The following is a 22649-nucleotide window of genomic DNA, read 5'->3' on the forward strand; positions in this document are numbered from 1 at the left end:
CCTGGCCCAGTCCCACACGGCCCTGCTGACGCACAGCGGGGGCACGGCCAGTGCCGGGGCCGCGGGTCAAAGGCATCGCCTTCCTTCCCTCTGCGCTGCGACCCAGCGAGGGGACCCTGAGCCCTGCGGGGTCCCTGCCTGCTCCGCACCATCCTGGCCAGGCCACTTGAACACAGGATCCCGCCACTCTGCACGGGTTTTCTGGGCAGAGTGAGCCCTTCCCAGCTCTGCCCTGAGGCTGGGCTATTGTCTTCTATCGAGGCGCGAGGGGGCCGCGGTGCGAATTGCTGGGAGCGAAGGGGGTCCGGCCACAGCTTGGGCTCCTCGGGCGCGGAGCCAACCACGCTGTCCCAGCGCCGCCGCCATTTTGGGCCGCCCTCAGAACGCCCCGCCCTCAGAACGCCCCGCCCCCAGAACACCGAAGGAAGCGCCTACACTTCCCATGAGGCCCCGCTCCCGCCGCGGGGTGCAGTGCGGGCGGCTCCCGGCAGGGGGCGGTGCGGCGCCGACAAGGGGGCGGGGCCGTTGCCGTGGTGACGCGAGCGCGAGGCCCCCCCGGCGGCGGCGGCGATTGGCCGCGCGCGCGCTCGGGGTGCGGTGGCGTCAGGGCGTGCGCGGTGACGCGCGGGGCCGGGGGTGACGGGGGGGGGCGACGGCACGAGCGGGGCCGCGCGCGAGGTGAGCGGGGCCGGGGGAGCGCGAGGGAGCGGGGGAAGCGTGAGGGACAGGGGACGTGAGGGACGGGGGACGTGAGGGATGGGGGACGTGAGGGACAGGGCATGTAGGGGCCGGAGGGTGTGAGGAACGGGGAGTGCGAGGGGCTGTGAGGGGCTGGGGGTGTGACAGGGTTGGGGCAGGGGTGTGAGGGACAGGGTTTGGTGCAAAGGAGACGTGGGTGTGAAGAGCTGGGGCGTGAGGGGCATCAGTGACTTTAGGCTGTAGTTACTCTCGGGAAATCAAGGGAGACTGAGGACGGGACGTGGCCCACACGGGAGGATGCTTAGGGGGACAGTGTGCCTGTCCTCTGTGCAGAGTGGGGTGGTGGAGGGGAAATTGGTCTGGGGATTGAGGGTACCAGGCACTGAAGGAGTCTGGGGCTGGAAAAGGAGGAAAAACGAGAGGATCGGGATGTACGTTGAGCAGAGCATCCGGTGAGGGGCTGCTTCAGGAGAGAGTCCTTTCTCATCCCTCATATCTTCTCATTCCACTCCCTCCTTCCCTGAGATTCCAGATGAAGGACATGCTTGTGAGAAGGAATCAGATGTGCTGTAGGGTCTGGACAATGCCCGTCATGGTGCTGCAGAGGGGTCCGAGAAGTGGCTGCCCCATGGATCAGAGTCCCAGGGCTGGTTGCAGTATTGGTCTCTAAAACAATGACCTGTGGGTTGAGGCAGCCCGTGTCCTGTTTCTTGTTTCTGGTCTCCTCTCTTCCTGCCCTCTCCATGCAAAACGTTGCCTTCAGCAGAGTATCCTCTTCTTACAAACATGCTCCAGGCTGAGGTGGGAGTTTTCCTGATGACTTGCCATGTGTCAGCCAGGGACAGCAGAGGAAGGATCCAGGTGGGATGTGCTGGCAGGTTCCTTCCATGCCCTGCTGAGTTGGTGCAAGTGTTGCCTTGTGTGTAGCGTGATGGGCATGTCCTGGCATTTAGCTGTGAGTGGGACAAGGTGAGCCAGGCATTTAGTTTTCAGATCTCTGGCAGCAGCAGCAGAACACACTGGTCTGAATGAAAGAGAGCTCAGGGTGTGATTTGTGCACTCCCTGCATGTGATTCAGCCCTCGTTGACAGTGTCAAGGCTAATGCTGTGTTACTGAGTCGGGATGAGTTTTATTGCTGGTGGAGGTGGGGAAAGCCACCTCCTGATGTGCCAGTGGGCTGAGATGACTTTAGTGTTGTTCTTTGTCAGAGAGATTAAAGAGAAATTCTGTCAGGATTGTTTAGAAAAACTGCCTTCCGTATTGGGGGAGGAAGGATGAGAAACCTGCTGTGCTGTGAGAGTGATGCTCCTGAGGGTGGTTTTGTGGTCCCACTGAGGCAGAGGCTGGTGTTGGATCCATACTTGGCAGAGCTTCAGGCTGTCCTCACCCCCCACCTCTGAAAAAGGACAATCACTGCCTTCAAGAGGATGTGACTTTGACATCACTGATTGGGAAATCCTGATGTGATTGAATGCTGCAATGCAAGGGACTCAGGTCATAATTTTAGATCTCACCCTTGTGCCCTGCTCTGGATATGCCTTGATCCTGTAGGGAGCACCCTCCACACTCAGGCCACTGGGATCTTCAGTTTTTGAGGCAGGACGTTCGTGGTGTTTTTTTCATCTCTGCTGGGCAGCTGCAGCTGCCACTGCCATGTCAGACCTGGAAGGATGTGCTGCACTGGGGGTTCACCCTCAGCACAGCGCTCACAGGTTGCTGCCAACCTGCCTGGCCTGGTAGAGGCTGGTGTTGCTGGTTTGTTGCTGGTTTTGTTGCTGTTTTATTGCTGGTTTGTTGCTGGATTTTTGCTGTCTCACAAGTTGTCCCATGTCAAGGGCAGCAATAAAAAATGGGGCTTTTCTGTCAGAGTGGGAGGAGCAGCTAAGCCTGGGTAATGTCAAGGAGGGTATGTGGGTGCAAATAGCATCATGTTCACAACATCTTTGTTTAACGTTTTAGTCTGCATAACTGTCTAAAAATAGGACATATTTTCTCTAAGTCCTCTAGTTCAAAGCCTCATAATCCATTTTTTTCTGGCATTAGTCTCTTCCTTCTCTTTTGAGCCTGAAATTCATACAAGGAAAAGTTATCAGGAAAACCAAGAAGAGTGAATGAACTCTGTTGAATCCTTAAGTTTCAGCCACCCAAGAGGAAGTTCATTAAAGTTGCAGGAACTTTCTGGCAGCCTCTTGAAGGTGGATTAAGCAAGCTGAGTAAACAAGCAGCCTTGTGGCCACCATAGACTTTTTCTAGCCTCAGTTCTGTGCCTTGTCAGAAGAGCTCAGGGTCATCAGCCTCTGGCTGCAGGTGACTTAAGGCAAAGGTGCCATCCATGGTGAGGGGATGGGGCTGTGTCTGCTGGGACACCCCAGGGTTTGCTCTACCTCTGGTCTTGGGACAGATGCTGCCTGTGGCAGCAGCCCCCTGGAGTCAGCCTGGCCCGGGGTTTCAGCGTGCGAAAGAGGGAGTGTGTGTTTAAATTTCAGAGCTGCTGCTGGACCCAGCCCAGTGCTCCCAGCGGCATAAATATCTGGCCTTCAGCACAGCCGTGGAAACTTGCTCTCTGTCCTCCTGCAGATTGCTCCAGGTCTTGGCTGTCCGTGCTGACATGGTGACTGAGCGGTGGCTTTCAGCGGCAGGCAGACGGGGACAGCTGCTCCGCAGAGGTAACCCTTCCCCCTGTACACAGACCACCAACCAGCACTTAGCAGTGTTTCTAAAAACTTGGGGTAGGGGAGAGCTTGGGAAGAGCAGTTTGCTTCCAGCAAGTTTCCTTTTGTCCAAGAGCTTAAACTTTCTTAAATTTATTTTTAAATTTAAACTCCATACCTTATTTTTGTTTGGTTTCTGAATATGATTTTATGGATTACTTTAGGAATACACATGATCTAATCCTGTTCTCCTCTTGCTGTCAAAGCATAGTGACATAACATTTCATTATTTCAGTGATGTTTATGACTGGAATTGGCTCTTGTAGATAAGGGAGGGCACATGAGATCCAGGGCTGTATGTGGGTAACCAGTCACCTCACAACAATCCCACGACAACCTGGCAGCGTTGTGCTAGTGCTGTCTGTCGGTGTCAAAGCTGAGCAGGTCATGGCAGAGGCAGGACAGGGGTTTGGAGGAGGTGGTCAGCAGGGCCATGGGTGGGCACTGTCCTGCCCACAGACCTCTGGAGTGATTCCTGGAATCAGCGGTGCTGAGGCTGTCTGTGTGTGGCTGTGGCTGTGGGTGTGTGTTTGCCTCAACACGGGTCTGAGGTGTTGAGCTGTTGTGGGTTCTGTGTCAGATTGGTGCAATGGTTACGTCATCTCTGTTCTGGTATTCAAGACACAGACTTCCAAGGATCTTCACAGCGTGTGGAGAGGATTTTGTAATGAGCCCTGTGAGGCTTTGCTGATCAGAAGAGCATTGTTAGACAGAATTGCTTTCGGGTGTTGATGGGTTCTGTCTTTCTTGCATGATGCCTTTTGAAAAATATGTATTTTTGTACAGTACATCTTGTTGCCCTTTGGGGAGTATTTCGTCTGTGGCTATTGAATTATGGACTGAAAATCTGCAAATGTTCTTGGAGACTGAAGGATTGGCACAACAAGAGACTCTTGGGCTCCTCTGAACAACAGAACCTGACATACAAATAATGTTTTAATTGGGTGAGATGATGTTACAATGCTTATGCCTGAAAGGTTATTTGCTGTCAGAGCCCAGCCTGGCTTGCCCTGACAATGACATTTTAGGTGTCAGGAGTTTTGTGGTTTGTACAGACTCTTTTGCCTAGAGCAGGAACAAACTGATAACCACAGATTCATCGGGCTGTGTTGCTGCTTCTCATCAGGTGCTGCAGAGAAATCTCTGCTTTTTCCAGAAGTGTCTCTGTTCAGAGATGCACTGCTACAGTAATTTTGGAGACTCTGGGAAAGTCTGGATAAGAAGAAGTGATTTCCATAGTGAGGACAAGAAAGATTTTTCTGTAGAACTAGTTTTATTTTTTTCTTAATACTCTGAAATGTGCTTGCCTTGGCAGAATGCCTGGGAAATTACTTTCCCAAAGCAGGGGTTTAGAGTGGAATGATTGATGCCAGTATGAAACCTTTTGGTCAAGGAGGTTGTGAAATGCATCTTCCCCAAAATATATGTTTTGGGATGACGTTCACCGGAGCCCTGCTTGATTGCAGGAAGGGTTCAGAGCAGAACTGACTCAGAATGTATCTTTAGTTTCATTATGACTTCTTGAAATGCTTTAATAATCACAGTTTCAGTCGTAGTGTCTGGAAAATGTCTGTGTTCTCCAAGGCTTAGCCAAGAGCTTGTGAACATCTGGGATCGTTTTGGTCAGGTCTGGCTTTGCAAAGGGCTCTGAAATGCATGTGTATGTTGGGGTGCTTTCCTGGGGACCTCATAGACAGGCTCTGCTCAAAGTTTGGAGTTTTAGGGAATCTGTGGTTTGCAGGGGAATCCTGACCATGGAGGAGGAAGTGACAGGATGAAAGTGCTAGCCAGAAACACAAATGTTTGCTATGGTGCTGGTCAGGCTGGAATTCATCTCTGGGGCTGGGGCACAGGCACAGCCTGGTAACCTCCATGTTACCCAGAGCTGTTGCCATCATGCTGCATTTCCTGATTTGCCCTGGTCTGGGAACTGGAACCTGAAATAGCAAAAACCAGAACATGCACGTTCAACCCTTACCAGGTATGTGGGTTGGAGACAGGGAATGGTTTTGGTGATTTGAAAGGGCAGATGAACTGATAGGGAAGCATTTCTTTGATGGGCTGTTAAGACAGACTTAACTGCTAAACACATGCCTATGTCATTAGGACAGGCTTTGTCAGGCCTTTCCTGGCAGGGGTTGTGTGAGATGGCTTCAAAATAAGCAATGCTTTGTGCAGTCATCTTGTTGATGGAAGCCTGAACTCAAATCCCTATCCTGCCTGACTTGTTACAAGCGTTTTTCTGTGGAACTCTTGATTTCATCATAATGCAATCTGGGATACTTCTGAAAATGCCCAAATCAACTTTTCATCTTAAAGTTGTTTATACAGATTCTGCTAGAGATGTTGGCTCTTGAAAGCTGTTAACCCCGCGAGGGCTGATGGTCAGAGACTCACTTCTCTGAAAATATTCTGGAGTAGAACTAGTGTTGTGGAACTTAGAGACATGGGGATCTCTGCAAAAGGGTGAGCATGAGCTGGAGGAGCCTGCTGAGCTGCCAGCAGCTGGCTGTGTCAGGAAGCAGTAGCTGTTGGCTGGCTGTGAGCTCTGTGGCTCACCCTGTACCCCCAAGATGGTGCCAAAGGCACGAGGATGTTATGAAAGGTGCGAATGCTTTGCTCAAGCGTTTTGTTTTCTGGGGGCTGAGGCAGAAATCCAAATGGACAGAGCACACTGTGAGTCTTGGCAGGATCACACTGACACTGCTGCTCCTTTCCCTGCTGAAAAAGCAGGGGAATCTCTGTTGTCCAGGCAGCTATTGCCGTGTGAATGTGGCCAAAAATAGTAAGGAAACAACATTCCTGTGTAGTCCCCTGAGAGGGTGTTGTACTAGTTTGTGTGGAAAAGTGATTCTGGTTTTCTCTGGAGGTTTTCTCACGGGGATGTGTGCAGTCAGCCTGGGACCCCTGTGTTCTCCTGCTGAAGGGGAGTGCAGCAGACACAGCAATGTGCTCGATCCCTCTCGCTGCGCATGTTCCTGGCCCTGCTGAATCATCGGAACTTGTGCCCGGGCACAATTCCTCTCTGTCAGCTGCATCCTGGGATCAGAGCACTGTGGCTGCTGCCCAGGATATTTTGCTAAAGTGTACACAACCAAGTAGCACTTTTCTGGGAGTCCAAGTGTAAACATAACAAAACTTACAGGCTGATGGATTTATTTTTTTCCTGGTTAGTCCATGGGATTTCAAATCTGTTGCTGCAAAGAGAAGGAGGCTTGCTGTTGGTTTTGTGGGCATTTTTCTGCATCTGGGAGCACTGGCAACTTGGCACTTAAACCTGGGGGCCTGCTGGATGTTTGGCTCCAGAAGAAGGTCGCATTTGTGTGTGATCGTGAGTGACTCATTGGCCCACTGCTGCTTTGCTGCCCTCACTGCTTTTCTAGGGAGCTGATTGTCCCTTCCAAAGCAGGGGTGTCCCAGTGACCCTGAGACTTTGGGGAAATCTAAGCTGGGTGCTGGTGTGTGCAGCACTGCCAAACTTGGCCTCACTGACCTGCAGCAGTGCTTCTGTTCACAGCCACAGCTTGTTCCACTCGCCACTTTCCTGGAGTTCCATTTCAGCGCCGCTCTGAGTCTGTAACACCCTGTGCTCACTGTTTGCCTTGGGAAGTGGTGTTGCTGTTTCTGTGAGCTCCTCCCTCAGCAGCCCTGTTCTATAATTACTGATGTTCCTGAAACCAGATCCTTCCACGTGTCCTGCTCAGGTTTGGGAGGACAAGGGGTCCCTAAGCAAACTGACTGCCTTGGAGTACAGCCAAAAGAACTTCATCAGTTTGGGAAAGCATCATCTTCCAGTGGTTCAGTGAGTTGTGAGCCTGCAACCTCCTCACCTTTGGGATGCTAAAGGAAAGGGGAATGCATCTCAGAACCTTCTCTGGCGTGTGAGTGCCAGGTTTGTAGCGTGATCCCAAAACATTCCCACACTTTCACAACACCTCTGCTGTGCCCTGGGCTGTGGGGAGATGATCTTCTCTCCTTGCCAGACTTAATGATCTTCTCAAATAGCAGCACTTCTGTGCCATTTCCAGCACTGAGGAGGCCCAGTGGTGTCACCTTTCCAGTACCTGCTTGTTTCCTGGCTGCTGTCCTTGTTCCGATGGGTCAGAGCCACGTGCCCCTCCTGACCGAAGGTACTTTGGGCTGTCCTGAGCTGATTGCTAAACACCAGCACCAGTCAGCAGTTGGCAGAATGAAATGTGACAGTTTCCTTCCTGAAAGTCATCCTGGAAATTCCTTGTACTGGAATGTACAACAGGAGAAGATGGTCACAAGCAGTGCAAGGGAGCTGACCAGACCTGCAAGTGTGACTGCAAACAGGTGTTAAAATCTTTAATACAGGAATAAACAATGACACTTGGCTCTGCACTTCCAAAACATGCTGTCTCCATGAGCTAATGCATCCAGGGAAGGATCAGGAAGGAAGCACTGTAAAAATCCAGGGTTTGTTTCTTTGTGGTGGATTTTGGTTTTGGTTGGGTTGATTGTTTGTTTTTTATGATCAAGGAAATGGGAGTAGAGGAGTTGACCAGATTTGCTGAAGGTCATGGAGCAGCACTTGAAGTAAGAGCTAAGAACTGCACAGCTCTTCCCTGCCTGCCCTGCTGCTGCCCTTCCGCCTGCGACAGCCTGGTGAGGGCAGGGAGTCCCTCTGCTGGGAAGCTGCTGAGGGATGATTCCTCTGTCTTCCTGTATCTGCCATCTCAAGATTTTGGAGCACATCTCATGCAGGCTTGCAGCTGCTGGAGCCAGAGAAGAGCAGCCTGGCAGACTTTGCACATGGCTGAGAGTTCACTGCCCTAAGTCTGCTATTTTTCTGTGTCTGCAATACCTCTTACACTCTGAACAAAGCCAGCAGCAAGTTCCTTTTGGAGCAAAATGTCATGACCTGGTTTTGGGGACAGCATCAATCATGGTACAAAAAGAGAAGAATCTGGCAAGTTTCGTAACCTTTTTAATGAGCTGGGGTTTTTTCCCCTACCTCAGTGCCCAGGAAGTGGGTGAGCTAAAACATGCAACAGATGTGTGATTCATTTTGGCAAGCCAGGCTTCTCAAGGCATCTGAGGGAATCTCCTTCACCCTGTGTCACAAGTCCCTGAGTAATTAGCAGCAGCTAATTGTCATGGCATCTCTGGCAATACCCCTCTGCTTAATGAGGCCAGCTCAGTCTTGGGGAAGCACAGGTGGTCCACAGCCTTGGAGAGAAAATCACAGGACTGGATTCTGGAGCATGGCACAGCATCTAAGCAGATGCTTCAAGGGGAAGAATCTGGCCCAGAATGTCCATCCTGGTCAGTGCTGTGTGGGAGGGCTCTTCCTTGCTAGCTGTAGTAGTTTATTTTTGTGTGTAGCCTGCCTTGCGGCCAGGACTTTGAGTAAGGGAGGAAACACTCAGCTAGTAAGTGCTGCTGAGATCTCATTGGCTAATGTGGAGTGTGCTGATCTTCCAGGAGCAAACATAAACATGTTTTCAGTGTTCGTCTCTCCTGTTTTGTACTCTTAGTTACCTTTCCTGTATTGCAGCATCTGGCTTAGCTCTTATTTGGCTTTTAGTAGTAGTAGCTGACGTGTAGGAGGAGGAACAGAAACTGGTACTTGATTAGCAGATCTTGGAAGCAGTGACACCACCTGAGGAAGTCTGAAAAAGGTAGTCAACCAGCAGCAATCACATCTCCTTTATGGATTCAGGTCAGTTTTCAGTTGTGGATTCAAAATGTGCTGTGCATCACAGTGCTGCCCTATGGAGGGCTGAGTTCTCATCTCACCCCTTCTGTTTCTTTTGGCTGTGAGTTTGGTGAATGTTCTTGTCCAGAGGAGTAAGCACAAGTGAGGAGTGCCCCATGGTATATTGGTTTCCTTTTGCCATTCCTTATGACCTCTTTTATAGTACAGTTGTATTGAACAATTTGCTTTGAGCGGATCAGCTCTGTGACCTGACTCTTGGGAGGTTTGAACCTTTCTTTGGTGCTTTGCTTTGCCTGGAAACTCTGAGCTTGGCTGTAGGGTCTACATGCTAATCAGCAGGATTGGCTGCCAGGGGAACTGCCAGGCCACAGGGGCACAGAACTGGAGGCTTGGATCTTGGTCAGCTCTGGAGAAGTACTACCTTCTTGCAGGGAATCCACACTGAAGATTTATCTCCTTTTAACTTTTATTCCTGGTTTTTTCCTCCCCTGGTTGTGCCACGTCTCTCTCCCTGTTCCCACTGATGGTTTAGCTTGGCGTAGATGCCAGCTTCTAGGAAAGACAAACCTGTTGCCCAAGCTGTTTGCAGCCAGCAGGCAGCAGCCCAAGCCCAGAGCCAGCAAACAAATCCTCCCTGTGCTGGCTGCAGAGGAAACTGCTGGCTCAGCCAGTTACCAAAGCTCCTTGGAACAGGCATTGAAGCAAGGGCACAGCAAGTCATGAGATGCTTGCCCTCTTGCTCATTCCCATCCTGAGGGAAGAGGAGGGGAAACAGCTTTGTTGGATTCTCTGGATACGCTTAGGAAGAAATTCACAGTCTCCATCCTTGTTTCCATCAGCGTCCTGTGACAGCTGCTGAATGGAAAAAAGGTGTGGGTGTCTACAGCAGGCAGAAATCTCTACCCGTCTTCCTGCAGCTTGAAGCTTGTGTGCTGTGCTCTGGCACAGGACTCAGCCAAGAGGAGGAGACCAAGTTATCCCTTCTCCTGCTCTGTCAGCTTGGCCGCTAGATGTGGAGACACCAAATGGCTGGGGTGAGATGGGCCCTTTGGCTGGCCTGTGTCATACCCAGTGTTGTCCCACAAAGATTCCTGGCTGTGGTGCTGGCAGCTCAGGTCCCTCCTTGTGCTCAGACAGACAGAGTTAGCACAAACCTCTGGAGAGCTCCAGCTTCCCAGCCCTCCCCCCCGTTCCCACTGAAGGGCTTACAAGGGCTTACAACAGATGGGAGCCTGTGAATTCTTGGAGAATCTCCACAGTCTCTGCCTGCTGCCTCAGTGCTGTACTTGGCATGGGGATGAGGGCTGAGGTCCCTCTCCTGCCAGGGCTCTGCCCAGCTGGCTGGCTCCTCCAAGGGCTGCACAGGCATGGCCATGCCCAGCCCTTTACCCAGGCTGCCTTGGCCTTTCATCTGCCAGAGGCAGGGACTGCAGCTTCTCTGTGAGATCAATCCTTTTTTTCAGTCCTCTCCCTCTATCCCAGTTGTTTAGAAAATGGGAAGGGCTAAGGGAGAGGCAGGTGTGCAGAGAGCTCCCACAGCTCCCCTCTGCCCAGGCCCTTGAACTCTTGACCTGCAAGAAGATGTACAAACAATACATTTGGAGCCTTCTGGTAAAAGCTTTTCTCTCTCTCAAAGGGTGAGATTCACACCCATATCCTTTCTGTAATGCCTGCGTGCATGTGAGCAGCCTTAGCTAGAGGCCCGTGGAGCTGTCTGTCTGTCTCATCCTCCTCACACCCATTCAAGACTGACTCCAAGCACAGTTTTAGAGTTACTTCTTTGGGTTTTGGGGAGCAAACTGCATGCCAGAAACTCGCTGCTGCCCTGAGTAGACCTGGCAGATGGAGGACAGCATGTCAGGGATGTGCCCACATTATTCCAACATGTCCCATGAGACATCTGGGGCAAAGCAGAGAGCTCTGTCTGCAGTGGGTTTAAAGCAAGGGGCTTGTGCTGGATGCTAGGGACAAAGGGAATCTAATGAGCTGCTCATGAAGCTGCTGCAGGATGGATTTTCCACTGTAGACGAGCTTCTGCTTCCCCCACTAACTGCTCCTCCAGGCAAAAGTGTTTCCCTGGTGTTTGTGCGATCATTTATATATAACCCTGCAAACGGTGAAGTTCATTACCCTCCATCTCCCATGAATAGGTTTTCCTGCCTGTCTGCCATGTCCCACTGTGTGGGATGTGTGAGCAGAGGCCAAGGATAACACAGCCCTTCAATGGTCCCTCAGTGCTCGTGTGGAGGCACAGGAAGGGAGCACCCCTCTGCCTGCTCCTGCTGCCAAGGAGCACAGGGCAGTGTGCTCACTGTTGCCACTAATGTACCTCAGCTGGAAACAAAGCCACTGTCCTGCAGTCTGAATTCCCAGTGTGGAGGAATAAAATAAAGCCCCCTCAGCCACAGGAGACTTTGTTGCAGCACCAGCACCAGGGGTGACTTGTGTCCTGGATATGTGATGTGTTTGTGTTCAGCCTCCCTGCAGGTTTTGTTCTCTCCCTGATCTGCCTCCTTGCTCTTTCAGGGAGCTTTGACCTTGATGTCTTTCCAACAATCTAAGGAGCTGGCTGCAGCTCAAGTTTGAAGTGCCAGGTGTGGGGGTCTGCTGTGGGAGGGCAAACAAATCCAGGGAGTCCTGGATCACTGCTGCCCTCCCCCAGCAAACCCTGAGCTGTGTTGTGGGCTTGGGCATGGGGCACAGACCATGCCAGAGCTTGAGGTTGTCCTTATACAAGGCCCCTGCAAGATCCTGCATTAGTTTAATTTGCAGATTGAGGCTTTCTTGGTTGAACATGGATTTCAGTGGCTTTCCTAATGGGTATTTCTCCACTTAAAAATAACTCTCGTAAGGAAGTGGTTGGAACTTTACATAAGATGGGCTTGAGATTTTAATTATTCAAGAAAAGTCAGTTTAGGAATTAAGATCCAGCATGGTTGGGAGGGAGAGGGAATGGCTCTGCCATAGCCACGGTACCGGTGCTGCATCGTTCGGACGGCTGGAGCTTTTTGTGGGCTCTTTGGGATGGAGAAAGGCAAACAAGGAGCGGAAGTGTGGGGGGAGGATGGGGCCGTTCCTCCCACAGGAAACCCAGGATAAAGACACTGGTTGGATTGTGTGGCTGTTGGGATTGCACTGCTGGACCCTGTGGCTGAGCACGGCCCGGCAGCTGTGCAGAGCAACAGCAACACGTTCAACCCTGCTCTTGGCAGAGGAGCCAAGTGAAAACAAACACAAAAGCTATAACTGGCAGCACTGATGGGAAGGAGTGTGAGTGCAGGGCCGACAGGAAGCCATCAGTCTTACAGATGGCTTGTACAGGCCAGGGACTTTTAGCCACTGCCTGCTGCTGCACTGAGCCCTGCTCCCCCGGTATCTTCCACCCATGGGCATGGCACTCCCTGATCAGCTGCTGCTCCCAATCCAGGCTCTGCCATGGCTGGACAGAGACAGGTGAAGCCAGCCTTACTTTGATCCTTCTGGAGGTGTTGGCTCTATCAGACCCTGGCCCTGGCTGTTACCATCACGTCCCAGGTCACTGGCAGCTCTGGGGGACATTGTCTGAGGCAGCATTTCTGCTATGGGATTTGTAAGCTGGGGACCCCTGGGTGGTCTGCTGGGCTTTAAAAACAATTCTGAGTTTTTTCTTCCTAGAATCCTACAGAATGTTTATTCCAGAGTGCAAAGGGATCTCTAAATGAGTCCTGCTCTGCATGTCTCACTGGCTGAGGAGCAAGCACAAGCAGGACTGGTGTGGTTGGTGACACTGCCCTGCTGCTGAGCTGCTCCATGCAGGCACTCAGTGGCCTCTCTCCATGTCCTGCAGGCTAGCAGGAACAGCCTGGTGGGGTCCATCTTGGATAGACGCGGATGATGCCAGAGCTATGACAGGGATTGCAGTCTTGGCACTGAGGGGTGATCAATTATGGAACAACTACAGGAGGAAGTACCTGAGGTCAAGGAAGAGGAAGAGGAAGAGGCAGTGATGGTGGCAAGTGGAGCTTCAGACACAACTGGAGGACCAGACAGCTCGCTGCCTTCAAGCAGCTACACAGGTGAGTGGAGCCACAGGAGCTCATCCTGTGAAGCATCCAGACACCCACAGCCCCCAGGCAGCATGCTCAGCTGCAAGGGCAGAGATCTGTCCCTGAATGGAGTTCAGCTGGTTTTAATCTCTACCCTTTGTGAAATAATGCTCCAAGTTATGGAGAGGCTTATTTCTTCCTCTGAGGTCACTGCACAGCCGTTGGCAATGGGTTTAGTAGTGGAAATTAAAAGGACAGGCAGGTAACATTGAGCTTCAGAGCAAGGGGCCTCCCAGGGTGCTTGGGAGTGCTTCCTTGGACGCTTCTTGAGGTCCTCGGAGCAAAGTGACTGTAGGAGGTAGGAGAGAAGGTTTATGGATGCAGAAGAGGCTCCTTCAGAGCCCTTGATATTCCAGCTGGGATGTCCTGTGTGAGCAGCCAGCCAAGCAAGGATTTTAAAATCTGCTGGTTGAGGTTTCATTGCCAGGACATGAATGCCAGAGGGAAGAAAGGAGCATTGATGTGGAGTCTGAGCTGCTGGGGCATTCTTGGCTCTGCTCATGACATTTGCCTGCAGTCAGTGCCAGATTCCAGATGTGATACTAGAAGCAGGCAGGACAGGGGCTGGAAATCCCTCCTCAGCCCCATGGCTGGAGAAGCTGGCCACACCAGGAGCTGGGCCTGTGGCTGTGACACGGAAGGACACGTCCCTGTGTGTGTTTGCAGACCTGTCACAGAGCTCCTCTCCCTCGCTGTCGGACCAGCTGCAGATGGGCTGCGAGGAGGCGGCGCTGGGAGCGCTGAACGTGGAGTGCAGGGTCTGTGGAGACAAAGCCTCGGGCTTCCACTACGGCGTGCACGCCTGTGAGGGCTGCAAGGTGAGTCCCAGGAACAGCTGGGTTCAGCTGCACCAAGCAGGGGTTAGATCCCAGCGACTGGGCTGCCTCCTCACACAAGCAGATTTGCAGCAAAACAGGGATTTGGGATTGATTGTAAAAAACTCAACCTGTCTAGAATGGGATGAGTATAGGCAGGCAGAAAATGCTGCCCTGGGATGGGGGCTGAGACCTGTATGGCTCAAACCTTGCCTTGTCATGCTTTGCTGTGTAAGGCAATCCAAGTGTGCTTTTAAAAATAGTTTCTGTGCTGCAAATCAGCAGTGAGCTGTGTGTTTATCTCCCTGGGATCACTGGCTGCAGCTTGGCTATTCCTCTGGAATTCTTTCCCCTGCAGCAGATCCAGCAGGGTTGTGTTAGCAGCCCAGGTCCTGCCAGACATTCCTGCAGGCTGGGGTTGTCCCATGGTTTGTTCCACCCTCCCTCTCTGTGGGCTGCTGGCACAGTTACAGCACCACGCACAGTGTGCCCCCCACGCTTCTTCCTCTGCAGCCCCTTTCTGCCACCACATGACCTCTCCTTGGGACAGAGACTCTGCTTGCATCAGAGAGACCCAGGGCTCCCCCTCCTCACTCCCTAAACCCCCCAGAAGCTCCTGGGGATAACAAACCAGCCTGGTCCCAAACCACAGGCACTGCTGCTCCATGTCCCCCTGCTCCCTGCCTGCAGGGTTTCTTCCGCCGGACGATCCGCATGAAGCTGGAGTACGAGAAGTGTGAGAGGAGCTGCAAGATTCAGAAGAAGAACCGAAATAAGTGCCAGTACTGCCGCTTCCAGAAATGCCTCTCGCTGGGCATGTCACACAATGGTGAGTGTCACTGCTGCCCAAAGGCCTGGCCTGATGGGTGACACAGGGCCAGCTGTCCTCCTGTGAAGGGTGCCCATGGCCTGCTGTGCTTTAGCCCATGACTCTTCTTGCTAGGGGATCACTCAAACCCAGTGCTTCAAGCGTTTTACTCCTTTTCCCCTTTTTCTGTATGAGAAGGGGCTGTTCATTCCCACCATGCAGTACAGCAGCTGCTGGCATGTGGCTGTCCCTTACGGACTAGCCCAGAGGAACACAGATTGTTCTGTGCTGGGACTTTCAGACTTCAGGTGTGAGAATCTCACACCCAGACAAGCAAAGCTGTTTATGTGGGAAGTGGGGATTATGCAAGAGCCCAGAGGAATGGTTTGGAAGTTTGGTCTGAGGCAGCAGCAGTGGCTGGTTCGTGAAGTTGTTAATGCTGGAGGAGCAGCAGCCTGGAGAAGCATTGTGTCACGTAGCTGCAGGTGTTCTCCAGCAGACCTGTCTGTCTGCAGTGGCAGAATAAACTGCTGCCTCTCTGGATGCATCTCCTGGAGTCCCCCTGCTGTCCTGACCCCCAGTTTTGCCCCCCAGCAATCCGCTTCGGGCGCATGCCAGAGGCAGAGAAGAGGAAGCTGGTGGCAGGGCTGACGGCGAGCGAGATCAGCTGCCAGAACCCACAGGTGGCTGACCTGAAAGCTTTCTCCAAGCACATCTACAACGCCTACCTGAAGAATTTCAACATGACCAAAAAGAAGGCAAGAGGTATCCTGACCGGGAAGGCCAGCAGCACCCCAGTAAGTTCCCCTCCCAGGGCAGGTGGGGTTGGCCATGGCCAGCACAGGGAGCTGTTCTCTGGGAGATGCTGCACATCTCCCTGCTGCCATAGCTGTTCCACATGAACCATTCCCACCTGCAGCCAGGTGGGCTCTGCATGTCCTGCCCCTTGCTGGGAAAAATCCCATTGCTCTGCGCACTTGTGCTGTGGTGGGTGGGTGCAGATTGCCTGGGCACTGCACAGGGACAGGCAGACAAACAAACATGATTGTCCTGGGCAGAGCTGGTGCCTTGAGTCCGCACGGCAGACTCCTAATTTGCTTCTTGTTCAAGCAGCCTTTTGTGATCCATGACATGGACACCTTGTGGCAGGCAGAGAAGGGGCTGGTGTGGAAGCAGCTGGTGAATGGCATCCCCCCCTACAAGGAGATCGGGGTGCACGTCTTCTACCGCTGCCAGTGCACCACGGTGGAGACCGTGCGGGAGCTCACCGAGTTCGCCAAGAGCATCCCCAGCTTCGTTGGCCTCTACCTGAACGACCAAGTGACTCTGCTCAAGTACGGGGTGCACGAGGCCATCTTTGCCATGCTGGCTTCCATCATGAACAAGGATGGGCTGCTGGTGGCCAACGGGAACGGCTTCGTGACCCGCGAGTTCCTGCGCAGCCTGCGCAAGCCTTTCAATGAGATCATGGAGCCCAAATTTGAGTTTGCTGTGAAGTTCAACGCGCTGGAGCTGGATGACAGTGACCTGTCCCTGTTTGTGGCTGCCATCATCCTGTGTGGAGGTGAGTGGGTGCCCTGGCAGTGCCAGGGTCAGGAAAAGTCCTCCCTACTTATAGGTGGTTCAGAGGGGGCCAGGGGAGCTGAGCTGCAGCCTGAGGTCAGCCAGGGATGTCTCAGGGAGTGAGAAGTACTGAACACTTCCAAAACCAAAGCTTCTCTGTGGCAGTGATGCCTGTCAAGGTTGGACCGACAGCAAGGAATGTAGAAATGGCACCTCTTTCTCATGTGCTGCTGTGGGATACAGTCTCCAAGGGCACACTTCTCCCCTTTGTAGCTGCTGAGGTTGAAGTCACAGTGGGTGGGTTACAGTCCCTGGCTCCCTTTCCCCAGGAGCAGTGTGTACTTTGGAGGGCTGCACCATGACCCTGCAGCTACCCTGCTTCCTCTCCACAGACCGCCCTGGCCTGATGAACGTGAAGCAGGTGGAGGAGATCCAGGACAACATCCTGCGAGCGCTGGAGTTCCACCTGCAGTCCAACCACCCGGATGCCCAGTACCTCTTCCCCAAGCTGCTGCAGAAGATGGCTGACCTGCGACAGCTGGTGACAGAGCACGCCCAGCTGGTGCAGAAGATCAAGAAGACAGAGACAGAAACATCTCTGCACCCACTTTTGCAGGAGATCTACAAGGACATGTACTAAGGACCTGTTATTTATGAGAATGAAGCCATGAATTCCCATCAAGACTCTTTGTACAGAAACAAAGAAAACCTTTCCCAGTGTCTTCCATTTCTCCTACTGGAAACTCTTTTCTATGTGACCCTGACATACGGTACATAGGGCAAGACGCCGTCAGGATTTGCAGCTGCCTCCTGCTCGGCCAGGGCTTCCATTAACACACACTAACAAATCTGCAAAGCTGCTGTTCCTGTTCCTATGGCCCAGCTCTGGCTGCTCCCGGAGCAGAGCGGCCACCAGGTTTACATGGCTCAGGCAGCGAGGTCACTGTGGCATCTCAGGTCCCCAGGATGGGGAGCTCTGGTCCTTAGGAGGGCTGGGGGATGCAGGGGCCAGCAGGGCTGACAGCAGCACTTACAGTGTGACTGTGTTCTCTTGTTCATTTGCACACCCAAGGACGTGGTCCTGAGCCGTGAAGTCTGGGACAGTGTGATGAAAGGATGTTTCTCTCTTTCCCAAAGAAAAGCTGGAGTATTTGAATGCAGGTAGGGCTGTCCTACAGCTGCAGCACCCCCCATGCTCTGCAGTGTCTGTCTCCCAGCAGGACTGTGTGAACTCTGCCTTCCCAGGTGCTGTGTGGGAGCCTTTGCTCCCTAGGGCATAGGGAATGTGTCCCTTGGCACCTCAGTGTGAGAGGCTGGGATGGGGAAGTAGGAGGGAAAGGATTGGACTCCTTAACATTCACCTTCAGAGCAGAGGCACAGAATCCATGGCTTCCACGGGCTGTTCTGCACAGATGTGAGTTACAAAAATGGTGTGTGGAGGGTCAGGGGCCTTGAACTGGTCATGGTTTGGTGTCCTGCCTCAGTTTCCCCTCTGTGAAAGGGACCTGGATTGTCACGTGCTGTCTGCTCAGAGCAGGAGCACGAGGTTCTGTTCTGTTAGTGCATTGGTTGCAGAGAGCTTTGCAGCCATAAATGCCAAGGATTTATAAACAGGGAGGGGGTGGTTGGGATGCTCACACTGGGCAGGAGCTTCCAGTGAGCGTGGCTGTGTCAGGGAAGCTGCCAGTCCTCCTCTGCTCCTGTTCCCAGGAATGGGAACAGCTCCAGGCTTAGGGGTCTGCCTGAACCCAGCATCATTCTGTGGTTTTGCCTCACAACTTCTCACAGCTGTAGTGAAACACCACCGTGCTGCCTGGGCCAGGCCAGGCCCCTGGTGTGGGGGTTGTGTCACTTGGGCTTCGGGCAGGGGAGGATGGACCTGGGAAGGGCTCAGTTTCCCTTTCAGGATAATGGTGTCTCAGTTAAGAAGTGACACTTCCCTGTCTGCAGCTCACAGTCCCCCGTGTCCTGAGCAGCCTTATTAAAATACTGATATTCCCTAGGAGGGGTTGTGGGAGCAAATTACTCGGTTTTATTTTACTTTCCTCCTCTTCAGGGTAGCAGATTTCCCTGGTGCAATAATTCCTTTAAAACCCAAAGGGGAAGAGCACTGGGCTTTCCCTCCCCATCACAGGGCTGGCCGGTCCCAAACCTCACCCCCGCCCCCGCTGCCACACTCCACTCCTTTTGCCGTGCCTCAGTTTCCCTGGCCAGCCCTCCCCTCCCTACCTCGCAGGGGTGTTGGGAATTACCGTTTCTGAAGCACTTTGAAGCCCTCTGGGGGAAGGCACTGGAGACATTCGTGTGCTGGTTGGAGCCCGGGGGATTTGTCTTTCCCAAAACCCCGGTGGTGTCCCCACCAATACAGGACTTGTGCCCATCACCTGGGAAACTTTTTGCTCTTCCTTCCTCAACAGTATAACAACCCTCAAACTGAAATGTATATTTTTGCTAGAAGTACAAACCTCCAAGTGTTTTTAATAATATAAATAGTGTCCACAAACTGACTTGACTTTAAATAAATCTGAACTAAATATTTAAGAATCTCTTAGTGTCCAGCCTGACTTTGTGGGATTTCTCTCAGCACCTGGTGAGGGGCTGGGAGGATTTCCAGCAGAGGCGATGGGATTTGCTGTGATTTCCAGGGATTTGCCATGATTCTTGGGGCTCTAATTCCCAAATCTCGTACCTGCTGTAGTTTTCTTGCCTTCAAACCTAAAGCAACAGAAAGATCCAATCCTGAGCAGGATCCCATCTTCAGAGATGAGTGCTTCCTGCCTCAAATGCTGGGGATGGAGCTGGAAATGAGCTGCAAATACCCCGAGAAGGGGAACAATGAGCTCCAGGGCGTCCCTTGGTGGTAGTGAAACACCTGAGAATTTGCAAAGAGCTGGAGACGCCCCAGCCCCGGCTTGAGTGCCCTGAGGGAAGCTGTTGAGGGCTCCCTGCCTCTCCCATGCAGCAGGGGACACGAGGAGCCGTTGTGATGCTGGGTATGTAGGGGCACAGGGGACATGGCTGGGGACCCTGTATGGTTACCCCAACAGGCACTGAAACATCAGCCAGCCGTTCACTCCCTCCCTCCCTTCCCAGTGTGATGGGGGGAGAACTGAGAAAGCAGTGAAATCCACAGGCTGAGTTTAAGACAGTTTAATAGGACTGAAAAGGAAGGGGAAATAGTAATGATAAAAGAATTAGAATATACAGAATTTAGTGACGCACGCTGGAGTGATGCCCCCGTCCAGGCTCCTCACTGCAGGAGCTGCAAAATCCTTGACTTAGTGTAAACCTTGCTCACGGCCGGGCGCTATCAGCTAGCCTGGGCTTGTCCCCCGCCCAAAACACGTGCTCCCGGCTACCAGGGCCGGGCCCGGGGCTCACTGAGGCCATAAATAGCCCTGGGAGGTGGCCCTGCCCTCTTTGCTGCTGAGGAAGAGGTAGAGACAAGCTGCATGATGGCATCTGGGCCGTCAAGGACCGAGACAAGCTGTGTGAGAACCGTGTGCAGGTACAGGCTTGAGGATGGGGTGGCTGGGAGCAGCTTTCGGGGGAGAAAGGCTGGGGATGGGGCACCTCGCTGTGGGGGTAGGGATTAGATTGGGGTGGCCGTGATCCACCCTGCCCATTTCCTCAGCCCCCCTGCAGCTCTGCAGCCAGGCCCCCTTCCCTGCCAGCCCCAGCCAAGGGCTCCTGCCCTTCTCCCTGCCCCAGCCCTCGGTACCCCCGCTCCCCCAGCCCTGTCCTGGGCTTCCTTTGCTTTCTAATTAACCAGGAGATTAGGCTGGATGGGGCTGGGAGGACCCTGAATCTCCCTGGCCTTGCCCTTGGCAAGGGCTCCTGAGCCCAGCATGGGGGGGTTCCAAAATATGTCCCCACCCAAACAAAGCTGGTACTGGGGGGACGGTAGGGCAGGGCTGGAGCAGGGTCTGACCCAGCCACGTGGCTCCTCTGGCTAACAGGAATTATGCCCGTGGATTCTGCCGGTGGGGCCACAGCTGCCGCTTCTCACATGACAGAAAATCAGGCCGGGTCTGCAGGTACTTCCAGAGTGGGTTTTGCCGTTATGGAGAGCAGTGCAGGTAAGGAAGGGCTGTGATGCCGTGAGGATGGGCTGGGAGCCAAGAGGAGCCGGGCTGGGAGCCAAGAGGAGCCGTGCTGGACTGATGGGACCCTCTGTCTCCAGCTACCAGCACATCCAGGAGGAAGCAGCACCAGAAGGGACCCAGTATGGTCTGATGCCCCGCCGCCCCTGCAGCCAGGAGCCTGGCACTGAGCCCACAGCTGTAGACCAGGACCAGGGGGGAGCCCAGTGCTCGGTCCACCCTGCCCACAGCATGACATGTGCGGCCTCCAAGCTCCCCAGAGTGAAGGTAGAAGTGGAACAGAAAGACAAGAACATCCCAGCACTTGGTAACATCACCTGTGAGGCCATCAGTGGAGAATTTGTTCCCACAAAAGCCCAGGGTGCCTCAGGTAGGTGCTAGGCTGCCCAGGGGACCACTGGGGTGGTTGTGGTGAAGTAACCTGTGCATGTTTCTGCCTGTGACCCGAGCCTGGGTCAAACTGGGGCTGTGGGGAGCTCTCCAGTGTGGGGACTGTCCCTGCTGAAGCTGCACACTCTGAGCAGCCCACCCAGCTCTCTGAGCTTTTCCCCTCCTGCAGACTCCCAACCACAAGAGCCAGCACTGGATCCGGACTCTGCTGACCCCACAGAGGCAGTTTTGGAGACAACCCCCCCTGCAAAGGTGGGTTTGGGGTCTCCTGTGGCCAGGCACTCCCTGTCACGCTGTGGTGTTCCCTGAAGCCAGGGCAGTGACAGAACCGGGGATTGCCATGCTGTGTTGCTCTGCTTGCAGGTCCCTGCAGAGCCAGGTGCTGTGGCAGCCCTGGCCACCACCACGACGCTGAGAGCCCAGAGCGAGGCTGTAGTGTGTGGGATCTGCATGGACAGGGTGTACGAGAAGGCACTGCCGGAGGAGCGGCTCTTTGGGATCCTCCCGAACTGCAGCCACGCGTACTGCGTGGGGTGCATCCGCAGGTGGCGGCGCAGCCGGGACTTCCAGAGCACCGTCATAAAGTGAGTGGGGATGGGGATGTGGCAGGGTGGTCACCATTCCCCCTTCTGTGTCCTGAAATGACTCCTTGGGTCTGGTGATGTGGTTTTGGGATCGGTGTGAGTTTTCTTTGGGAGCAGGCGCTTCAGAGTGGTAATGGGTGGGTATGGGGGTGCTGGATGAGACCAGGGCAGCAGGGTGCTGACCCCAGGCTCCATGCTCCCTTCTTGGGACACCCAACTGCACCCATCACCCTCATCCAGTGCCTGCCCAGAGTGCCGGATCACCTCCAGTTACTACATCCCCCACAAATACTGGATCTCAGATGTGGATGAGAAAGAGGAGCTCATCAGAACCTTCAAGGCACGGACAGGGTGAGTGCGTGGCACTGCTGTGGGTGATGGGGCTGTGTCCTCTGTGCCGCTCTCAGAGCTACACTCACAACTGTGCTTGGAATCCCACAGGAAAATCAGGTGCAAATTCTTCGCCCGTGGCCACTGCCCTTTCAGATCAGAGTGCATCTACCTGCACGAGCAGCCTGCCTGCCGGCCACGGCGGCACAGACGGCGGCGGCGGCCAAGGATGCCCGCAGTAAGTGGGGTGGCACATCCTGGGGCTGGGCAGGGCACCGGGAGCTGCGGCTCATCCTCCCTTCTCTTCTGCAGGTGTTCATCCCTTTTTCCTCGGAGAGCTCTGATGAGGAGGATGAGGAGTTGAGCGCGCTCGATTGGGCTCTTACTGTGGCCTTGCTGGAGGAAGAATATCCCGACAGAGAGTGTGAACGCGAGATGTTTCTCCACGAGATACTTCTCACAGTCTTCAGTGATTCCGACTGAGCCGCAGGGGCCTGGGTGCTGCTGGTGGCTGGGACACATCTCCGGGAGGCAAAAGCATCTGCTCTTGACTCCTGCCATTGTTTTGGGGTGGGATGGGATGGGATGGGGAAGCAGTCTGGCTGGCATTTATGGGTGCACTGGGGGAGACTCAGGGCACAGCCCTCCTGCTCTGCCGTGCCCACTCTGCCCCACGGGTGGGGTGGGCTGGGAGCTGGGAGGCAGCGGGGGGATCTGACATCCACGGGCCGGGCAGCAGGGTGGCACCGTTTTAAACTCTTTTTTAGCCAGATCCGGGAAAAACGAAATAAAACGTGTTGTGTAACGCCACGCTTCCGGGAGCCTATGGTCTGCGGGCTGGGGGATCCACCCTCGGGGGGAAGGCGGTGTTTGGGTT

The 22649-nt window shown here is 53.7% G+C and overlaps 2 protein-coding genes across 5 annotated transcripts; both read left to right on the plus strand.

Annotated features, from left to right (window-relative positions):
* The first annotated feature begins 629 nt into the window (after window positions 1–629).
* Window positions 630–18911, plus strand: PPARD (peroxisome proliferator activated receptor delta). 4 transcript variants are annotated; one of them, XM_033080145.1, is made up of 8 exons: window positions 630–678; window positions 3278–3366; window positions 12921–13149; window positions 13846–13997; window positions 14685–14823; window positions 15397–15599; window positions 15913–16366; window positions 16758–18911. In XM_033080145.1, the coding sequence occupies exons 3-8, from the start codon at window positions 13020–13022 to the stop codon at window positions 17003–17005; spliced, it is 1326 nt and encodes a 441-aa protein (XP_032936036.1). In that variant the 5' UTR covers window positions 630–678; window positions 3278–3366; window positions 12921–13019; the 3' UTR covers window positions 17006–18911. The 4 variants fall into 4 exon arrangements, with proteins under 4 accessions (XP_032936036.1, XP_032936037.1, XP_032936038.1 ...); XM_033080146.1 differs by having other exon boundaries at window positions 15916–16366; XM_033080147.1 differs by having other exon boundaries at window positions 13035–13149.
* A 909-nt stretch (window positions 18912–19820) lies between these two features.
* On the plus strand, window positions 19821–22299 carry LOC117007072 (E3 ubiquitin-protein ligase makorin-1-like). The gene is made up of 8 exons (XM_033079954.2): window positions 19821–19873; window positions 20301–20444; window positions 20549–20838; window positions 21028–21110; window positions 21222–21442; window positions 21683–21793; window positions 21884–22010; window positions 22085–22299. Exons 1-8 carry the CDS (start codon window positions 19821–19823, stop codon window positions 22253–22255), a joined length of 1200 nt encoding a protein of 399 aa, XP_032935845.2. The 3' UTR covers window positions 22256–22299.
* The last annotated feature ends 350 nt before the right edge of the window (window positions 22300–22649 follow it).

This window comes from Catharus ustulatus, chromosome 25, assembly GCF_009819885.2.
Source record: "Catharus ustulatus isolate bCatUst1 chromosome 25, bCatUst1.pri.v2, whole genome shotgun sequence".
Taxonomy (NCBI): domain Eukaryota; kingdom Metazoa; phylum Chordata; class Aves; order Passeriformes; family Turdidae; genus Catharus; species Catharus ustulatus.

Coding starts and splice junctions, on each gene's coding strand:
- LOC117007072 (XM_033079954.2), top strand. CDS start 19,821: ATGGCATCTGGGCCGTCAAGGACCGAGACAAGCTGTGTGAGAACCGTG. Junction 20,839..21,027: donor AAAAGCCCAGGGTGCCTCAG/GTAGGTGCTAGG, acceptor CCCCTCCTGCAG/ACTCCCAACCACAAGAGCCA. Junction 21,443..21,682: donor TTCCAGAGCACCGTCATAAA/GTGAGTGGGGAT, acceptor ACCCTCATCCAG/TGCCTGCCCAGAGTGCCGGA.
- PPARD (XM_033080145.1), top strand. CDS start 13,020: ATGGAACAACTACAGGAGGAAGTACCTGAGGTCAAGGAAGAGGAAGAG. Junction 13,150..13,845: donor GCCTTCAAGCAGCTACACAG/GTGAGTGGAGCC, acceptor GTGTGTTTGCAG/ACCTGTCACAGAGCTCCTCT. Junction 14,824..15,396: donor GCTGGGCATGTCACACAATG/GTGAGTGTCACT, acceptor TTTGCCCCCCAG/CAATCCGCTTCGGGCGCATG.